The sequence below is a fragment of the Oreochromis aureus genome, linkage group 20 (assembly GCF_013358895.1).
Source record: "Oreochromis aureus strain Israel breed Guangdong linkage group 20, ZZ_aureus, whole genome shotgun sequence".
Lineage (NCBI taxonomy): Eukaryota > Metazoa > Chordata > Actinopteri > Cichliformes > Cichlidae > Oreochromis > Oreochromis aureus.
The window spans coordinates 25,463,109-25,482,827 of record NC_052961.1 but is presented as its reverse complement, the minus strand read 5'-3'; the positions used below and the strand labels follow the sequence as shown (position 1 = coordinate 25,482,827).

Sequence of the window (19,719 nt, the reverse complement as noted above, 5' to 3'; positions counted from 1 at the left end):
CAGGTCTCGATACTGTTGTGAATAATATCCAAATCGGATACAGTAAATTCAAGATTACAAATCTTGTAATCTTGAATTAAATGTTCATCTCCAAGCAGGAGTGTGGAGGGATGTAAATGTGCAACACCGTTTTCCCCAAATTTGACTCATGGCTCACACCTTTAAATGAATAAAACATGATTAAAGGCGAGCCGTTTGTTATGAAAAACCCTGGAAGTTCAAACTTCAATTCAAAACAAATGTATGACTCGATTTATTTAATCATATCCAGTCCACAAAGGAACTTCATTTACGACGCGTGACGTTGGCTTTACACGTAAGCGGAAAGGAGGGGACGTTAACTGAACAAACCTGGCAACCCCGGCTGCCGGTTTTATCAGTTGCTACTGAGGGGAAGATGGTGGACTTGGCGACTACAGCGTGCTCAAAACTCCGTCCTAAACGCTTTGAAAAATACTTACCATCTCACCCTAGTATTAGATATAGATTACCCGGGGACAATCATAGATAATACACCGGGGCAGCTGCTGAAGACAGCCACTTTTCCGCCGACGGACAACTCTTTATTCATAGACTGAAGAAAGCGAAAAGTTACGGAACGTGGTGTTGGTTGGTGTTCGTAACGGAGGCTAGCCAGCGATAACCAAAGCGTCAACACGAAAGAAGGTGGCTTAAGAACAACAAACAAAAAAACCCAAACCCTTGTAATTACGGACAGGCTTCTGTTGCTGCTGTTTTCACGCCCGTCGTTCAAATCCTTAGGCTAGCTAACCTCAGCTAGCTTTGTTGTGAAGCGGAGGATCAAAGCTGCTGGAAATGCCGCGGAGTAAGACGGGGAAACGTGGCTCCGGTAAGCCGGGTAAGTAGCAATAGCAGCCATGCTAACTCAAGCTCAAGCAGGAATATAAGGGAGTAGAAGTCTGAATACGGTTTGAACAGATCTAACAGTACACTTGGAAGAAAGACTAGCAGTTTGAAGCAGGGGTATTTTTGCCATATGGAATGGACGCTAACAGACGGGCAGCCTGTTGCTTCCTAACTTTAGCATGTGAGTTGTTTTGCACCCTGACGTGCACATCCATGTGGGTATAATCAGTGCTACATCTTAGCAGTGCAGTCTGCATTTGCTTGGCATTGATGCTAAAGCCAGTTTGACACTCTTAATAGGCGCGAGGAGCGGTCCAGGAAAGCTTGATGCATTTTTTAATAGCTGTAGACTTCTGCATAAAGAGTTATTATTCAAGCTCATTAACATATGAATTATGGTCAATTCTGTGATGTTGCTGCTTCGGAGTTAACAGCTGCACGCTTTTGTCGGCGTGGGTAAAGTAATCGTGGAGTGACTTTTCTTTTGAAAGCGCACACACCGACTTCCAAAGTTTGTGCAGAGGAAACGCAAAGAAATTTACGGTCCGTTGCAATCTGGCTTTACAGCTTTGTCAGCGTTTGTCTTTACTTAATTTAAAGCTTCAGATGCATCATTAAATGCAAAAAAAGGGTTGAAATACAGAATTTAATGCCCATTTTTCATGTTTTCTTCATCATGGCCATTCTTGCATTACATTCACCTTTCCATCCATTCATGAACCTGTCCACTGCTCTTCCTCCAAATATACAATCTATTTCAACCATCCGTTCATTCCATCATGTCCAGGCTCTCTCCGTCAGGAGGTTCTTCAGCTGCACCTGTCGACTAAGGCGTCACTCAAAGGTAACTCCTCTGACTCCTGACTCCCGACCCCAGCTTCTACGTCTGGTTCTAACCTTGTCCAGGAGCTCTTGAACCTCATGACAGTGCATGCCGCAAATCAAACAACCATGTCTGTCTTTTTGTATTTCAGCTGCACTCTTCCTTCTGCGTGCCTTGGCTGCTCACTTTAATAAAGCTGTAGCAGTTATATCTGAATGTTCTCTTTCTTTGTGTGCACGTCTCACGTGAACACCATGCACTTGTCATGGCTTTAAGGCAAGATTAAAAAATAGATATTACAGAGTATGAATGTCGTCTAACGACTTTTGACCTTTTCAGCCACCTGTCCTGCTGCACTTACAGGTGTTTGGTTTATTTATTTAAAAAAACTTTTCTTGATTTATCGCCATCTACTCTGATCGTAACTTTGAACTGAAATTTCTCCTCTTCTTACCTGCACTAATACCATAAACAATTACTTGTTGCTTCCTGTGCGACTATGTCATGTGTAAGCAATGTCAGGTCAGCGTGACATTCTGGACGCGGAGTTAAAGTCACTGGTGACACTGCTCTATGTGGCAATCCCTAACTTACTGTCACATGTTCCTTATTAACACATAATATAATCATGTTAATGTTTGAGCTTCCTTTGAAACCCAAAGCTTTCTGCAAACTTTAATGGATGGACAGGGAGAATTTCATGGTAAATTTTTGAAGTTGTTTAATTTATGCAGGCTAACAGGATTTAAAGTTATAGACACAATGAGCCACAGCTCAGCAATATTCCCCAGCTGGTAGAAACGTGGGGAAACCAAGTATTTTACATGCTGGTCCAAAGTGTAAGTGTGGCTAAAGGAAGAATCCCAGATTACAGAGGATAGGCTTAAGAAAAGAAGAAGGAGAACCAAAGCATTTCATTATCTTTGGGAAGAGGCCAACAGGGGCAGAAACAAGAACCACGTGCATTGTCAGTATTTAGCTTTATTCAGATAATTCAGTAGTACAGCGTTTTAAATCATCAACTTAAAAAATAGTGCGACGCCGACAACATGCAGATATAAATATCATTAAAATGACTTATTTGCCTGGGAGAAAGCAAGTACAGTGCTAACAGGATGGGGCACAGGACACAACCTTGTGGAACACCTCATATTATTCAGTTGATGATGGATAATTATGAGAAATAACTGTCCTATGTGAGAGACACAAAGACAACCTTTTAAAGCTATCTTTAACCTCTCAAGCAATAAATGATTGTGAATGGAGACAGCACTGACAACCAGCAGTACCAGTACAGAATACTTCTACGTATTCCAGTAGAAACAGACTATTTAAACTCTAAAGACAGTTTTTGTTATCGATGCAGATTTATGCATCGGTTTCCTGCAACACTCCGTGTGGTTTGATATTTTAAGTCGAATAATTTAGTTTTCCTTCAAGGTCTGTTTCTGGATGACTTCAAATAGGGCTTGCAGTTTTAGAAGAACAAGCGCTGATGGTGAGAAAAATAGATGTCCGAATATTTGCTGTGCTGCTTGACTTCTCCAACTGTAGGGGTAGTGATCCATTCAGACGTTTAGCAAAGTGCCTGCAAGGAGAATGCAGGTTAATTTAGCCATTGGAGTCCTATGTCTTCCGTCTATAGCATGTGGGCTTTTTAAAAAGCTCCCTCCTCCTCGGCTCGAATCTGTCAGCAGAGCCTTATTTCCCAGTGGCTGACCAACTGCTGGAGCCGTGTGAGTGACTGCTATGTAAGCATAAAGTGGCAATGGGGAGAGGACACGTGAGTCCTGGCGGGGAGCTCACACTTCACTAACTGAGCTGTGTGTGGGCAGGCCTGCGTAGGAAGGTGTGGAGCTCTGTGTAACCAGTGAAGTGACCAGCAGTTCAAGGATGGTGACTTGGAAACTGCTGACTGATATTGGCCCACAGAGTGTGTTATCTCAGCTACCAACAGTATGTTTGCCTCGGGCCATTCTGTCAGAGTAATCAGAACATCACATAAGGAAAGCGCACTTCAAGGGACGCTGTTCAGATCGTCTTTTTTTCTGAATTTACATTTACGTCCTGTATTTTTTCATGTGTTATTTCACCATTAATTAAAAGAAAAGAGTTATATAATTATTAACTATTAAGTAGAGAGTAGTTGTTGCTAGGAATCATGAACCGATTCTTGGTAGAGACATTTAGTGTGAAAGTAAAGTATTTCATAAGCAGTGGGAATAATGAGACTCGGATTTGAAGCTAGATTCCCAAATATTAAGTGTAGCAGTTGTTGCTTGTACTGTTTCCAGAGCCTTTAAATGATGGATAGGAATTACTCAGCTATGATGAAGGAATTAAGCAGTGCTTGGCTTGTGACTACAGGTAAGAAACTCTGTAAAGGAAAGGTTATTTCCCCTAGGGATCAATAAAGTATTCTGATTAAAACCTAAGCTCTGAAAACAGTGGCTTCACAACTGAGTCCACTCCAGTCAAATGGCTGAACTTTAGCCTAGTTTACACTCGTTACTCTGAGCTCAAACATGGTCTTAGTTGTCTATGCATTTTTTATCTGGGAAAACAGGTGGAAATAACTACAAGGTATTGCAAAATGTGTCAACAAAGTTTCTGTATTTGCTGTGCTTTTGTGTTAGGTGTTGAACAGAATGGAATGACTCTCCTATTTTGAATTGCTCCAACACCGGTGACCTTTGGGCTACCCCAGCTGTCCTGTTTGACCTCGACACGAACACCTAAACACACGTGTACTCGCGCGCACACAGTCTGACCGTTCTGGATCCCACACACTGAATGAACGAATAAATGAAAACCACACTGGTCTTCAGTAATCCCAACAACAGTAGAAAGTCCTGAGCCAGCAGGAGTGTTAGCTTAGCTCTGCATGCCTCACTCTTAGCCCTTCTCATACACACATGGCAGAGCTGTGTGGAAACAGAACATCTGGCGCTAATAAACAAATAAAAGATGACTGAGCATTACCTAATGGAAAATCCTTGCATTATCTGGTGTTTGCTGTGATTAGAGACTTCATAGTATCATGTTATCCTAATAGAGCACTTTTCTGTGGAACATTAGGCTTACTTGTCATTTAAAAGTAGAATGGGAGGCTGCTTGGTGTGATGCACTTTTTCACTCTCCTAGTGTTTTATTTTTTTTATTTTATATTCCACTGCAGCATGTCATTACATTTTAGGCTCCTTTCTCTTGGTCTGTGTGTTGTTGTTTTTTTCCCCCGTGTCTTCCTATGCACTTTTTCATTATTCCCTTTTCTCCTCTATTTTATTTGCTCCTATCAATTGATAGGTGCAGATGGCTGTCCCTTCCCAAGCCTGGTTGTGCTAGAGGTTGTATATAAGGGGTTGACTGTTAGTGGGATTTTCTCCAAAATGTTTAGGGGTCTTTCTTTTCCAGTAATAAAGCGCCTAGAGGTGACTGTCGTTGTGATGCGGCGCTGTACCAGTAGATCCAAACTGAACTGAATTGAGTTAGTTATGACCTGGTTGTTAACCAAGAAGTCGCCAGCTTCCTTGTGTGGGCGAGAGTGACAGCAAAACATGATGAATTCACACCAGTAAAGGAGTTTGCAGATGGCAATTAAGTGTATACGTGTATTGTAGAAGTAGACCAAAGATGCAGAGAGGCGGCACAACTGCATGAGCCTACAGTAAGCTTCATTGAAGCTGCTAGTAGACAGCCTCCTGCCAGCTTCTGGTTAATTTTGGGCAGGTTCTGCATTTTTTTTAATTATTTTTTTTAAACCACAAGTTCTGGGGAAGTGTCTCATTTTAGCCATCCTTTTATTTTTATTTATTTTTTAATAAAGATTCCTAATATGCAGCAAAAAAACTGAGCATAAAAAAATTCTTTTAAGTGCTTGAAACAATTTTTTTCCCTTTGCTATACCATGTGCATACAAACGAAGCGATTCTGACCACTAAAGTCAGGCTAAAATATTTAGCATTGAATTTTGTTCCACTGAATTTAACAGTGTTTTGGTGTTTGTGCGAGTTTGGCCGCTCTCTGGTGTTAATGGAAAGTCGAAGAATTACGCAGCTTTTTCAACTATCAGAGATGTGTTTGGGTTTTTTTTTTTTTTTTTCCCCTGTTAGTTTGGTAAGCTTCACACTAAGAGGAAGTTGTGCTAACAGGTAATATAAGTGATGGGTTACTCAACACATCCTGCTGCCTTGGAAAATGGCAGAACAGGTTTCAGTTTTACTGTAATGTTTTTTGCATATGATTGGAAGTGAGCTGCTTATAGTGACATAAGAGGGCCTCAGTGTCGCCCAGATCTCCTTTAATTGTATAATTTATTGTATAAATTAATTTAATTGTGGGAGCTAATCAAAAATTTTGGGCTAACTTCTGTTGTGATTTACAACAACAACAACAACAACAACAACAACAACAACAACAACAACAACAACAACAACAACAACAACAACAACAACAACAACAACAACAACAACAACAACAACAACAACAACAACAAAGGACTTATGTTAGACATTAAAGTTTTAAAGTATACAGTTTCCATCCATCTTCTTCCAAATATAAATCCTTTTGCTCTGCTGTTTTTTCTTATTTTATCTTTTCCGTCTCCAGGTGCTAAAAATGGAGTAAAGGGAGAGGCGGCAGCCAGCGATGACGAGCTGACGTCGGACATTCTCAGCCACTACAGCAGTGCCAGCGAGAGCACCTCGGTGCTGGAAGAGGGCACGGGTAAATACAATACACAATTCATTCCTTCTACATGTGCATTCAGTCTGGGTTTGGGCCTCAGTGATTATTTTCTAATTGATTTGCCACTAAATGATCTGTGTATCTGTGGCCGGAGTCTCCAGTCAAAACGTTAAACAGTTGCCTTTTAATGCAGTTGTATCAGGTTTCTGTGTTGTTTGATCTGACACAGGAAGTGAGCAGGTGGATGAGCAAACTGCCCAGGAAGAAACAGAAGACAAACTCAAACTGTGTATAGACAACCTGACTGATAAGAGGTGAGAAACTGTTTTTTTAAAATCAATCAAGAAGTGTCAAGAAAGCAAAATGAGCATGCAATGGCACTATTGACTGCAAAAAATGGCTCCAACACCTTTTGTTGTTGTTTTCTTCCTCATGTCTTAGTGCAAAGACTCGTCTAGCAGCTCTTGAGTCGTTGCGACAGGCCTTCTCCTCCAGAGTGCTGTATGACTTCCTGACAGAGAGGCGCCTCACCATCAGCGACTGCCTGGAAAGGAGCCTCAGAAAAGGTAATGCAAAACAACTTGAATTGGTGTGGATTGTTTCAGTTCATCTTGCTTTCTGCTAACCTGTTGATGCAATTTTTGTAAAAATTCAAAAGATTTATGAAAACAGTGTTTTTTAAAAAACGATGTTCTCCTTGTGTGTCCAGGCAGTGGCGAGGAGAAGGCGGCGTCGGCCACGGTTTTTGCTCTGCTCTGCATTCAGCTAGGGGGCGGAGACGAGGCGGAGGAGGGCTTCAAAATGCTTCGCCCGCTTCTCACGGCCACCTTGAGTGACAGCAGTGCCAGCATAGCAGCTCGCCAGAGTGTGAGTAATCACATGAAACTTGTGAACTTGTATGCAGATCTGGATTTAGGATGGCTTATTCAGAGGGGGTGTGTGTTTTTGTTTTTTATTTTGTGCTCAAATGTTATCTTGATTATTTAGATTCTAACTAAGCCCAGATTGTGTTAGGATCACACATGAAGTGTCGCTGTCTGTCCTCAGATGCTTGTGTGTTAGTTTGACCGTTCTTGCATCTGTGTCCCCGTTAGTGTGCTAGGACTCTGGGGATGTGCTGCTATGTCTCATCTGCTGAAGATGGAGAGGTGAGAACACTTTGTAGCTTATCAGTTTAATTCTGAGAAGCATAAGCTGGACGTTTTCAGAGTAAAAGAAAAAGACTTAAATAACTCAAGAAACATTAATCTTATGCTGTTATGCATTGATGTTACCTCCTCACAGGACTTAATCAAGTCATTGGCTCTATTGGAGAGTGTGTTCATGTCTTCGTACCCGAATGGAGAGGGAGTTCTGCCCACACCGAAACCTGGAAGTCCAGGTCTGCACACTGCTGCCCTGCAGGCCTGGTCACTGTTGGTCACCATCTGTCCCACTTCTAGACTGACTGTGCTGCTCAGCCAGTGAGTAAAACCAGCTATAAGCTGCTTCTGGCATCTTCTGTTGCGTCTGACATGGACTTTAGTTTAAAAAGGAGAGGAGAAGCAATTGTATCTAGCAGTGTAGCTAACTGGTAATTTTATGCCTCTTTCTTGCTATAGTCACCTCCCTAAACTACAGACGTGTCTTCAGAGCAGCGATGTGAACTACAGAATCGCGGTAGGAGAGACCATCGCGCTGCTGGTGGAGCTGGGGCGAGAGATAGACGAGGTACACACCTGAACAATGAGAACAGACAAGTACACTCACTTACAGGTGTATAGGTTTAAACGTCTCCTGTGTTAGTGCACTACATATTTGCGTGTGAATGTCTGCAGGAGTTTGAGGTGGAGGACGGTGAAAGTCTGTGTGAATGCCTGAAGAGTTTGGCTACAGACGGCAACAAGCACAGAGCCAAGAACGACAGAAGGAAACAACGCTCCATCTTCAGAGAGGTGCTGCATTACATAGAGGTACGTTGTCTCATGTTGAAGCTGTGTAAAGACTGACAGAAATTTTTTTTTTTTAGGTGCCCGATGTTCTGTTTTAACTTGCCGAGTAGCTTTCTTCAACATCGCTTTACCCACATCTGAGCTTCTCACTTCTCATTTCTTTCTCCAGAACGAGGACTTCACAGAAGAGAAAATCAGGTTTGGAGTGGAGAACGTTTACATTGACAGCTGGGTGAGGAGAAGGATCTACGACGCCTTCAAAGAGATCCTCGAGTCTGGAGTCAGACACCATCTTCAGGTGAGGAAACAGAACAAAATGCCTTCATCTTTATCACTGATCACCAGAGTGGGCTTGTTTTCATACAGCCTCATTTACTGCAGCTGCTCGGTGCCTTCTGTCTCTTCAGTCTTGTCTTCTGTCACATCTTGCACGGACTGCAGAAAACAAAAACCTGAAGCTGAGTGGGAAGACTGGTACTGGCTGCTCAGCCAGCAGGCTGCGAGGATACCAAATGTAATTTTGTGTGGAGGATATGCCAGTCGGCACACAATGAGCACACCTACACACGAGCCGCTTGTGTGGGCAAATCCCACTGCCTCTGTTAGGTTTATTTAGGGTAAATAAGCTATGAAATGATGCACAAACACTCTGAACTAAATGATCCAATGTTTAAAGTGACGCCTCTACTGAAAAAATCCACTAGAATGAGATACTATACCTTTAAGTAGGCATGACTTGGTACTTAATTTAGTAAGTTTATTATGTGTTTTTTTTTGTTTGTTTGTTTGTTTGTTTGTTTTACCGGATGTTTTAAGATGCCTTTTGTATGTACCCTCTACTTGTGGTATAGGTGGGAGTTGCATATAGGTGGGACTTGTCAAGCGAAAGGTTGCTGGTTTGATTCCAGCTAGAGATACAAATCCCAGGAAGGTCAGCCGGCATAAAACTGCCAAATCAAACAGGCGGAGCTGCCCGCTCTCACGACTCCTTGTAGCAAGGGAGCTGCCAAAAATAGCTTTGTTTATGGAATAAAACATAGATTTATTGCCCATCCTCCCGCATCGCAGTCTGCATAGCATAAATGCAACAAAGGAAAATCGGTTTTATCGTCGGCTCATATCGTCTAATTTTTGTTTTGGTGCAGTTCAACCAACTACTGAGAGACATCTTTGGCCTTGGCCCACCACTCATCCTGGACGCTGCGGTCAAAGGCAACAAGATCTCACGGTTTGAGAAGGTAACAGCAGCTTCTGCTGGAGCAATCTGACCTCTGCCTTTGAGTATTTTTCTTTAAAAATGTAGTGTTTGAAGTGACCGGTGTGTGTGATTACCACCTTGCTTTTATTTTTTGGCTTCAACAGCATCTTTTCAACTCGGCTGCCTTCAAAGCCAGAACTAAACAGAGGAACAAGGTCCGGGACAAACGTGCCGATGTCATGTAAGAGGCCACAATGAAGAAACCAAGGAACTCCTTTCATGGATACAACGTGATGCCTTCAGCTCTTCACAAGCATACACTCAGCAAACAGGGTTCTTTTGTTTTTGTTTTTTTCCACTTGTGCTCTTCACATGCCGTGTCATTCTCCAAATTTAAGGCGGCCAGCGTTTATTCTCAGTTTGCAGAGAATAAGTCCCGATGTTCTCTCAAAGCAGGTGCCAGCTTTGCTGCCATAGCATTTCTGATTCTCCACAGTGAACATGAGCTGTGAAACAAAGCAAAACTTCCTTTCAGTGGGATTAAAACGACTCAATTCAGTGCAAATACAGAGGAAAAGGTAAAATCTCACTTGCAGAATCACACAGTCAGTTCAATCTGTTTCCCTGTCATGTGACAGGTGAGGCAGGTATTTTACATTTTGATGCCTGTGGTCCTATTTAATATCTTAACCTATTCAAGAATGAACTGATGTTAAAAGAGCCAAGGACGTATTCTGGAAAAACACTGCCTCGCTACATTTCAGCTGCCAAACCAGAAACTGACTTTACAAACAATGCAACCTAAAGGAAAATGTGTGTGGTGTTTGTGTGGGGGTGTTTTTTATTGGAAATTAATTCAACCATGAAAATTAAAAAGAAAAAAGGAAAAAAAATCAAATAAGAGGTAATATTGTCATGTTTGTATTCATATTTTTTGGGAGTTGTATTTCATTTTAACCATTTATAGTGAAGAATTGTATTTTAATAATAATTTATTAAAGGGGACATAATGTGTGTGGTTTTTTAAGACTTAAAAAAATACTACAACTTGTTTACAGACAGAATTATTGGATAAACGTGGTAAAATGAATCTGCTGCCTTCTTTTTTTTTTTTCTCGTATTTTTGTTGCAGGTTGGTGACTCATACCATCTATCCATGTGTATGTACTGTAGATAAAGGGAAGATTGGGGTTTATGGAGATACGTGTTTATAAAATGTTGGATGATAACATACACACCACTAATCAGAGCTGCTGATCAGATGAGTTTGGCTTTTAGGTTTACACTTTTGTGAAGGGTCAAATCCAACAGGTTTGACCCCTCACCCTGGATAAAAGTTATGATCTCACCAAACTGTCTTATCGGTGCTTCTGGACAAAAGATTGAATAAAGAGAATTTAAGCACACTGTTTTCTCCTAAGTTCATAAAGTTACATCAGAAAGGAGGTCTGGTTTCTGCCCGGAAACATGATATTTAGCAGATCTAAGTGTTAGTGTGAGCACAGGTGCTTTACATGAAAATCCTAAAGTATGTGAAATTATTGTAATTTAAGCTGTAATTACCTTTAAGAATAATTTTCCAAGCCCAGAGCATAGTAATTGTACAGTGTAGTTTGGCCAAGTGTAGTCTGTGTTTTTTCAGAAAGAAAACACCTCATTAACCACGAGACAGATTTCATGCTGCCAAAATCAATATTTATATATCACTGTGGACAGCGAGTAACCACTAAAAACTAAATGTTTTTAAAAAGTGTGTCCTGATCATTTTAGTTTTTAAAAATTCTTCGCACTTTCATTCAGACTGTAAATGTTTCAGGAATTAAAGGCCACGGATCTCCGCTGCCTCTCTGCGGTCATTTCCCTCAACTACACCCCCCCAACCTGAGCCAAGTGGTATCGCCCATTCATGAATTCAACATGGAGTCGCTGGTGCAGCGAAAATGATTCTTCTGACATGTTTAGCTGCAGCCAAAGAAGCGATATACAAACGTTAACAGAGCAGTGTTCAGGTATTCGTGAGTCGAGCTGCAGTGAGCCTCAGACTTCATATAGTTTTAACATTTAATGCACGATGTATGACCGTGCAGCGGACTGCAGCGACTGTTGAAGTTTCAGGGTTTAAGGCTTGACAGGAACTACGAGTGAGCCACGACAGGCTCTGATGGAGCCCAGACAAATCACCGGGGTGTACGGAGAGGTGAGCGGCCTGCCTGCGCCTGTTTCAGCCCATGTGAGAGAGGAGCAGCTCCAGGAGCCCCGGATATACACGGTGACAGCAGGTGAGCGCTCCCCCTCCCTCCCCATGTGTGCACAGATGATGATGATGGTCATTATTTATTTATTACCACCCGGCTTCCCACTGTCAACTAATTTAAGTTCACTGCATGGATAGTTCATGAGAAAACAAACTGAAAACTCTGAACCTGCTCAGTACTGACCCCAAAATGTAGAGGAGTGGGAGAAAAGGGGAATAAAATGCACCCACCTGAAACTTCTCTAAACAAAATACACGAATTATTATTAGTACATATGGTTCACAGTAGGAAGTGCTTACCATTTAGGGTCCTTTTAAATGTAGTGTGCACTTGAGGTTAATCCTAGCCAGCTGCATTCAAGAATACTTCCTTTTCAGCAGCAGTTGTTCGTAAGTAAGTACATAAGTGAGTGACTATGAGGTGATTAATACCGACGTGATCGCTTGGTCAGTAGGTCGTGAATGTGACCTGATATCTTGGTCTGATGATCTAGAGGAGGAGTACTGGGACACCGTGCCATGGTTGTATAAGGTTGTTAATTTGCACCTTAATGTGACAGTTTATGGAGTTATTGTGTAAGTAATGAAAAACATCAGGGTGGCAATCATGGGGGGATTTATTTTTTTTAAACAGTCAGTCCAGTAGTTGTCCAATCCAGCTCACACTCTTCCCATGTTAACTGGAATCAAGAAGCAAGATTAAAAGAGCTCCTCACTACTTGCTTTCATTTCAGTGTAAGCAATCAGAAGATGTTTCCATGTGGATGGCCGTGTTTGTTTGTTTTGTGAGAGCCTGCCGTTTGAGTACAAGAGCAGTGACCTTGTCTTAAGGGTTTAAAAGGCTTTGCAGCATAAACCCGTCTGTGTCGGGGGGATTCCATTCAGCCTCAACGTTACTGGTTCATTTTAAACGGGATTGGGAAGCTGAGGGATCGACGCTCGAGTCAGCTTTAACTCTGCAAGAGAGCCAGCAACCCCCACCGTCCATCTCACAGGGGAGAAAAGCTATCGGAGAAAATAGTGCAACCATGAATAATAACTGGATCATAAAATAACAAGTGAAGAAAATGAACAGATATTTTGGTTTAATCTGAGGGGGGAACACTATCTTTTATTATACATTTGCTTGCCAGGATGTCGTGCAGACACATATGGTTTTTTCTCTGTTCTGTGACAAGTAATAAACTTTTCTATGTTCACTGTGTCCATGTGCAGAGTGGAGTCAGAGCGAACTGGTCCGATGCTCCAGACTCCGATACTTGCAGGAGTTCACGCTGATCTCGGAGAGCAACAATCACAAGAGCATCAGGACTGTTCTTCCACCAGGACCGTGTGTGTCTGTGTCCGGAGAGTGAGTTGGGCCGTAATTTAATAGTAGTAATAATAATAATGGGACATTTTCTAATGTAAAATCTTCATTGATTGGCAAAAATAAAAATAAATTCCAATACTTAACAGTGCCTGAACATCTCTACTGACTTGATCTCAGGTGGTTTTACTTGTCCGCCTGCTGCTGTGATGTTGTGATGCTGTGATGTACGAGTGCACCACAGGGTGTCTCAGAGAGCTGGAAATCCACTGAGTGTGGTTAAGGTGCAGTAGAGAAGCAGTGGATCCTTCTGTCTGCATCAAACTTTGGAGTCAGTTTTTCTTTCTGTTTTCTTTTTTTTAGGTTGCTGAGTGGGTTCTCTCCCATTCGAGGCCTGAGAGCTGTTATCAGAGACACGAGCGGTCACCAGCTCCTCGAGGTAAGAAAAACGGGACGCTTCATTTTGTAACGTCTGCGTTCGAGCATCTTAACAGGCTGCTGTTTATGGTCGTGTCTGTTTAGATATGGAACTGCCACGGCCTCAGAAAATGCCTCAACCTGACTGCTCTTAACAAACACGGCCGAGTGTATGACGACGGTGAGATGAACAACCAGAAACGGATAAGAATCAAGGACGCGGTCTCGTCACCGTGCTGCCATATTGTTCTGCGTTCATGTATTTCTGTATTTTTAAAAAAACAAACACATATTCTCACATGTGTTTATTTTCAGCCCAGTTTGGCTGCCTGTCGTGGTCAGAGTGTGAGAACAAACTGCTGTACGTGGCGGAGAGAAGCAAGAACGCATCAGCCGAAACGCAAGACGGGGGACACGCGTGGAGAAAGGTATTATGCAAACATATGTTCGTGCTGTTTTGCTAACCGTACAGCAGAGTGTTTGAGTGTCGGACTCTTGTTCTGTTTTTTTTGGGGGGGTGGTGGGTTCCGATGCCCAATCAGGACAGGAGTTTGTACTGTGAAGATTGGGGGGAGGCCCTGACCAATAGGAGCGAGCCGGCCATTTGTGTGGTGGATTTGGAGATCGGCGCGGTCAGCGTGCTGGAGGGCGTGCCGCCTGATGTCTCACCTGGACAGGTGAGGATGGAGAAGCTTACGACACTGAACCTTAAATGTTCATACACCTTATTCTGTTAGTAACTTTCATACAAACTAACAGGAGGATTTTTTTTTTCTCTCTGTACATTTGTATGTTTTTATCTCCAGGCTCTGTGGGCTCCCGGCAGTCAGTCAGTGTTTTTCATTGGCTGGTACCACGAACCCTTCAGACTCGGACTGAAGTTCTGCTCCAACCGCAGGTTAGAGAGCTGCTTTAAATACACTTCCAGAAACAGCAAAATGACCCTGAAACTTGTGAATGTTTTCAGACACTATGAAAAGAAAATGTAGTTAGTTTGACTGAAGCAAATACACGATTTCTGTATACATACATGTTTAAAACGTACTTCTTCAATTTATGTCTCTGTCGGTCTAAACTCTTTCAGGTCAGCCTTGTTCAAGATTGACCTGTGTGGACATTGTGGTGAGAGCATTCTCTTTGTCTGTTTGTTAATATATTAAAGTTGCGCCCCCTCTTTGCTCAGCTAGCCCTCTCGTCTTCCAAACCAGAACGTCTGTCGGGGGAAAACCTTTCAGTGTCCAATCCCAGGCTGAGTCCTGATGGGTCCACGCTGATCTACCTGCAGGGTGCGGTGTTTGGTCCTCACAACCAGTGCCTCAGTCTGCAGCAGGTGCTGTATGTGTGCTCATGTATGTGGGGTTTTTGTGCATGTCTGTGTGTTCTTTCTTTTAATGGCTGACTGCGGACTGACTCATGGATCATCCTCCACAGCTGGATCTGGAAAGCGGGGAGACATCTACGCTGCTGGATGTTGTCAGCAGGCCACAGTCTGGTACGTTACAGTTCCTGACAGTGCTAACAGAGAGGCTCGTCTCAGTTTCAGTTAGAATTTTGTAACTATGATGGATGAGTTTTTCAAAATTCTGATTTGAAGAACTATAAATTCTCACAGTAAGAGATTAATGCATCAAGAGAACTTAAGTCTTACTTGTGATTGCTCGTAAAGATTGAGAAGCTCGGTGGAGAGTTGAACTCCTCTGCACGTCTTTCTGTTCCAGGTGAGTTTGCAGGGCTGTATGAAGCTCTGCCGTCCTGCTGCTGGTCTGCAGACAGCCAGAGGGTGATGTTCAGCAGCGCCTGCAGGAACTGGAAGGTAACAAACACATTTCTCTGGCACAAGCTTGTAGAACTGAAACAACTCCTATTTTTTTGTCTATAACATGTTGTGTTCGTGACACACACACACACACACACACACACACACACACACACGCACACACACACACACACACTTCTCCATGGCTCATTTCGCCTCGTCGTGTTTCTCTCTTTCAGGGTCTCTTCCTAGTTGACAGAAGATCAAAGATAGTCACCTCCCTCTCTGATAGTAAGAGTCCATCCTCTCCTCCACCTCTATCACCACCACCTCCTCCTCCTCCTCCTCTTTCCCTGCTGTCCTCATCTCCATCACTTCTTTTCCCTCCTCCTCCTCCTTCTCCCTTCTCTCCTCTGCTCCCCCCTCCCCCTTTCCCATGTTGGGCTTCCTGTCCTCTCCCATCTCCTCTTTTCCCTCCTCCAGACGATTCCCCCTCTGTTTCTCATTCATCATCTCCTGTTTCTTCTACTCCTCCTTCCCCTTTTCTTCCACCTCCGCCTTCTCCTTTTCTTCCGGTTCCAGTTCCTCCCCTGCCTCATGAATCTCCCCTTCCTCCTCCACCTACTCCTCCTTCTGATTCTCTTTCTGAACCTCTCCCTCCTCCTCCTCCACTGTTTCATCTTCACCAGGAGGACAAGGGAGAACAGAAAGGTATGACAAGACCAAAAAAAAGAACAGCACATCTTACCTCTCAAAGGGTTGACGTTTCTCTCTGTTTGTTTCACCCCTGTCAAGAGCCCGTGTGTTTATTCTTCATCTCTTCTTTCACCCTCTTCACCTCCGTCTTTGTTTCCACCTCCTCTTCAGACCTCTCGGATTCTTCTTCCCAACTTTATGGCAGCTGGAAACTGCTGACAGTCCAGAGAGACCTGATGGTGGTCTGCTGCTCCAGCCCGAACACCCCTCCCACTCTGGTCGGACAAAGCTCAACGCCACATGTGAACACAAACATGCAATGCATGTGTGAATGTTATCAGTTATTTAAAATGATTTGGTATGTTTCTGTTTATCTGCCTCTTGTTTCCACGGGGATGGACGTGCATGCAGAGGGTGGGGTTTGTCCCGCGTGCAGGTGAGGCCGTGTCCTGGCAAACTCTGCAGGAGCCTGTCATGACCTTTGACTTCAGCTGGAAAGTTCTAGATGTGACTCCTCCATCGGACGAGGAGAATGCAAACTACCGTGAGCTTTCAGTTTCTCCTTCAGTAGACGTGTTTTGAGTTCCAGCGCCATTGTCCTCTTACTTCCTGTCTGTCTTATACAGCTGGCTTAGACTTTGGTGCAGTCTTGGTTAAACCGTCTGGTCCCCTTGGTGAAACCAGGACACCTCTGGTGGTCTTCATCCATGGTCTGTGTTCATGTCCCTACTTTGGTGTTATTGCCTTTTTTCTGTCTACTTTGTGGGTTATTTATTAAATCGTTTTCCTGTTATTGCTGTTTGCACCACTAGGGGGCCCTCACTCTCAGTTCCCTGCAGAGTGGAACAGCACCACAGCTGGGCTCGCTAAACTCGGCTTCGCTCTGCTCATGGGTGAGATACATGTGCTGAACACAAATGAGTTTAACATTTTGGAAAATGAGGTGGATTTAATTTAATTTAAGGTAAAGATTAAAAACTGGATTAGCTTGTTGTCTTCAGAGAGTTATAAACACATCAAATGGTATATTTGGTTTTTTTTTGTTTATTCAGTTAATAGTAATAATTAAACAGCACATAAAAAGTACACATGTGAAACAATGGAGTAAAGGGTCTCTGATTCACTACCCATTTTCTGCTGCTTATCTGAGTCCGGGTCTCAGGGGTAATAGTCTAATCATAGAACCCCAGACCTCCCTCTCCCCAGCCACCTCCTCCAGGGACATTGAGATGTTTGAAAGCCAGCCAAGAGATAATCTCTCCAGTGTGTCCTGAGTCTTTCCCAGAGCTGCCTCCTTGTAGGACATGCCTGAAACAACGCTCTTATGCAGGGGCCAGGAGCCCTCCTAATCAGTTGCCTGAACTACCACAGCTGGAGCCTTTCAATGTGGAGGAGCAGCAACTTTACTTTGAGTCCCTCTTCAGTGACTCCTCAACCAGTCTCAGAGTGAGAGGCCAGCATCCCTTTGAAGGAAGTTAATTTTTGCGGCTTGTATCCGTAATCTCATTATTTCGGTCACTATCCAGAGGTTTGTGACTATAGGTGAAATTGAAGCTTTGTCTTCACACCAGCCAGTTGGTCAGTGTCCTGCTCCACTCTATCATCACTCATAAACAGGACCCTGACATACTTAAACTCCTCCACTTGGGTCAGTACCCCATCTCTGACCCAGAGTCGACACACCAGCCTTTTTTTCAGCTGAGAACTGTGGCCCAAGTGTGTCTCTGATTCTTTTCATTCTAAATATAACCATTTTTTTAATACAAATATGTACATAAATACATGATCATCCCACCATTACCAGATACATTACATTATCTTGTTTTGTTTTGTTTTTTAATAAAAGAAAGAAAATACAGAAACTTCTTCTGGTGAAAAAGCAAATCAGTCACCATCTACAACAATTACAAGCCTTTCAGGGTTAATATTATTAATAATATTAATATTAGTATTTCTTTAACATTTAAGTTTTGATTTTGCTGTTTTTCCCTTTCTAATTTTATGTCTCTACCCAGTGAACTACAGGGGATCCACGGGGTTTGGCCAGCACAGCATTTTGTCACTGATTGGTCAGATTGGGAGCCAGGATGTAAAAGATGTGCAGGTATGTCCTTTGTGTTTTTTCTGCTCCCAAATCCAGGAAAGAGTGATGTCAGCAATAAATCCTGCCAGTGATGCAGTTTGTCAGAATAACAAGAACTTAATTATTTTTCCCATATTTGACCATATCTGCACATGGTGCCCTATCACCAGCACAGCCACCCCTGCAGATGTAAGGAAATGATCTGTCCTGGCTTCCTTGTCTTTCACCCAGAGGGCTGTGCTTACTGCGCTGGAGCGTGACCCGAACCTCGACCCCGATCGCTTGGCTGCAATAGGTGGTTCTCACGGCGGTTTCCTGGCCTGTCACCTGCTCGGTCAGTATCCTGAGTCCTACAGAGTGTGCGCAGCCAGGAACCCTGTCATTAATGCTGCTACTCTATTGGGAACCAGTGATATAGTGGACTGGTGAGGCTTCCATGCAGATATGCATCGACAGATGAGAGCTTTTGTTCTGCTGAATCAGATCAAATCCACTTCATACGTGAATGCTTTCTGTCACCCCATCTCCAGGCGTTACACCAGTGCTGGGTTTCATTACTCGTACGACCAGATACCCACTGCTGAAGCCCTGGCTGCTATGCTACAGAAGTCACCCATCGCACATGCCGCCAAGGTCAAACACAAACACAAAAATCTCATGTGATAACCTTAATGAAATGACCAGAAGCCATAGCTACAAAGCTGCTTTAATAAGGAAATCCACAATGACGAGACAAAGGTGCCTCAGAGATGATGTTACTGCTCTTATACTCTGTTGTGTCTCTAAAAACTAAGCCCGTCCTGTGGAAGTTCAGTCATTGCAATTGTAAACACAGGACTTTTTTATAGTGTGCCTTAAGCGATGTTTTTTGAGTCAAAAATGTGGGAAAAGAAATGTGCTGTGTGGCAATGTGCAGATGAAGGCTCCGGTGCTGCTGATGCTGGGAGGCAGAGACAGGAGGGTGTCTCCACACCAGGGGATGGAGCTTTATAAAGCACTGAAGAGCCGAGGTTCACCTGTCAGGTACGACGGGGCACAACAAACTGCATAAAGACAATCTGACAGTGTGAGCCCTGCCACACTGGTTTTACTGACATTCAACTCAGTCATTCCTGTCATTTATTTCTTTAAAATCAGGTTGCTGTGGTTTCCTGAAGATGGACATTCTCTGTCCAGAGTGGACACACAGGTTGACTGCTTCCTCAACACAGCGCTGTGGCTGCACCAGCATCTCTGACCACACACGCACAGCCACGTACGCACAGCCACGTACGCACAGCCACGTACGCACAGCCACGTACGCACAGCCACGAGGCTGTTTTTGTTGTTTTTTTGCTTCAGCTCGACGCTTTAAGAAAAGTGGTAGAAATCTGTTTTTTGATCAAAGCTGAGAATCTTAAACATCGCAGACTTTTTAATAACTAAACAACGCTTTCTGTGGTAAAGTTAAAAAAAATCAAAAGCATGAAATAAAAAATATTTTTACAATGCAGCAATCATGTGTACATGTCTTGTTTGTTGTATCATACATCACTTAGTACCTTTATCTAAGTCAGGGGTGTCAAACATAAGGCCTGGGGGCCAGACTGGGCTGGTAAAGAATTCAATACGGCCCTTTTTTAATTGCAGAACTTTTTCTGTAATTTTACACACTGGTCCGGCCCTCCTCAGGTCAAAGTGGGCCCTATGTGTTCACTTC

General features: G+C 43.2%; 2 protein-coding genes across 3 annotated transcripts; both read left to right on the top strand.

Moving 5' to 3' along the window:
* Positions 1-325: 325 nt before the first annotated feature.
* Positions 326-10,911, top strand: ifrd2 (interferon-related developmental regulator 2). 2 transcript variants are annotated; one of them, XM_031745376.2, is made up of 13 exons: positions 326-859; positions 1,655-1,711; positions 6,299-6,415; positions 6,606-6,690; positions 6,818-6,942; positions 7,086-7,243; positions 7,471-7,524; positions 7,661-7,839; positions 7,978-8,086; positions 8,194-8,328; positions 8,477-8,605; positions 9,453-9,545; positions 9,670-10,911. In XM_031745376.2, the coding sequence occupies exons 1-13, from the start codon at positions 817-819 to the stop codon at positions 9,748-9,750; spliced, it is 1,365 nt and encodes a 454-aa protein (XP_031601236.1). In that variant the 5' UTR covers positions 326-816; the 3' UTR covers positions 9,751-10,911. The 2 variants fall into 2 exon arrangements, with proteins under 2 accessions (XP_031601236.1, XP_031601237.1); XM_031745377.2 differs by lacking the exon at positions 1,655-1,711.
* A 497-nt stretch (positions 10,912-11,408) lies between these two features.
* Positions 11,409-19,516, top strand: zgc:136971 (S9 family peptidase). Its single transcript, XM_031745390.2, has 21 exons — positions 11,409-11,784; positions 12,975-13,110; positions 13,432-13,507; positions 13,591-13,666; positions 13,801-13,913; positions 14,028-14,162; positions 14,292-14,383; positions 14,570-14,607; positions 14,694-14,815; positions 14,917-14,977; positions 15,204-15,298; positions 15,481-15,532; positions 16,109-16,215; positions 16,349-16,481; positions 16,564-16,647; positions 16,750-16,830; positions 17,953-18,041; positions 18,252-18,445; positions 18,551-18,653; positions 18,937-19,043; positions 19,158-19,516. The coding sequence occupies exons 1-21, from the start codon at positions 11,667-11,669 to the stop codon at positions 19,255-19,257; spliced, it is 2,112 nt and encodes a 703-aa protein (XP_031601250.1). The 5' UTR covers positions 11,409-11,666; the 3' UTR covers positions 19,258-19,516.
* Positions 19,517-19,719: the final 203 nt, after the last annotated feature.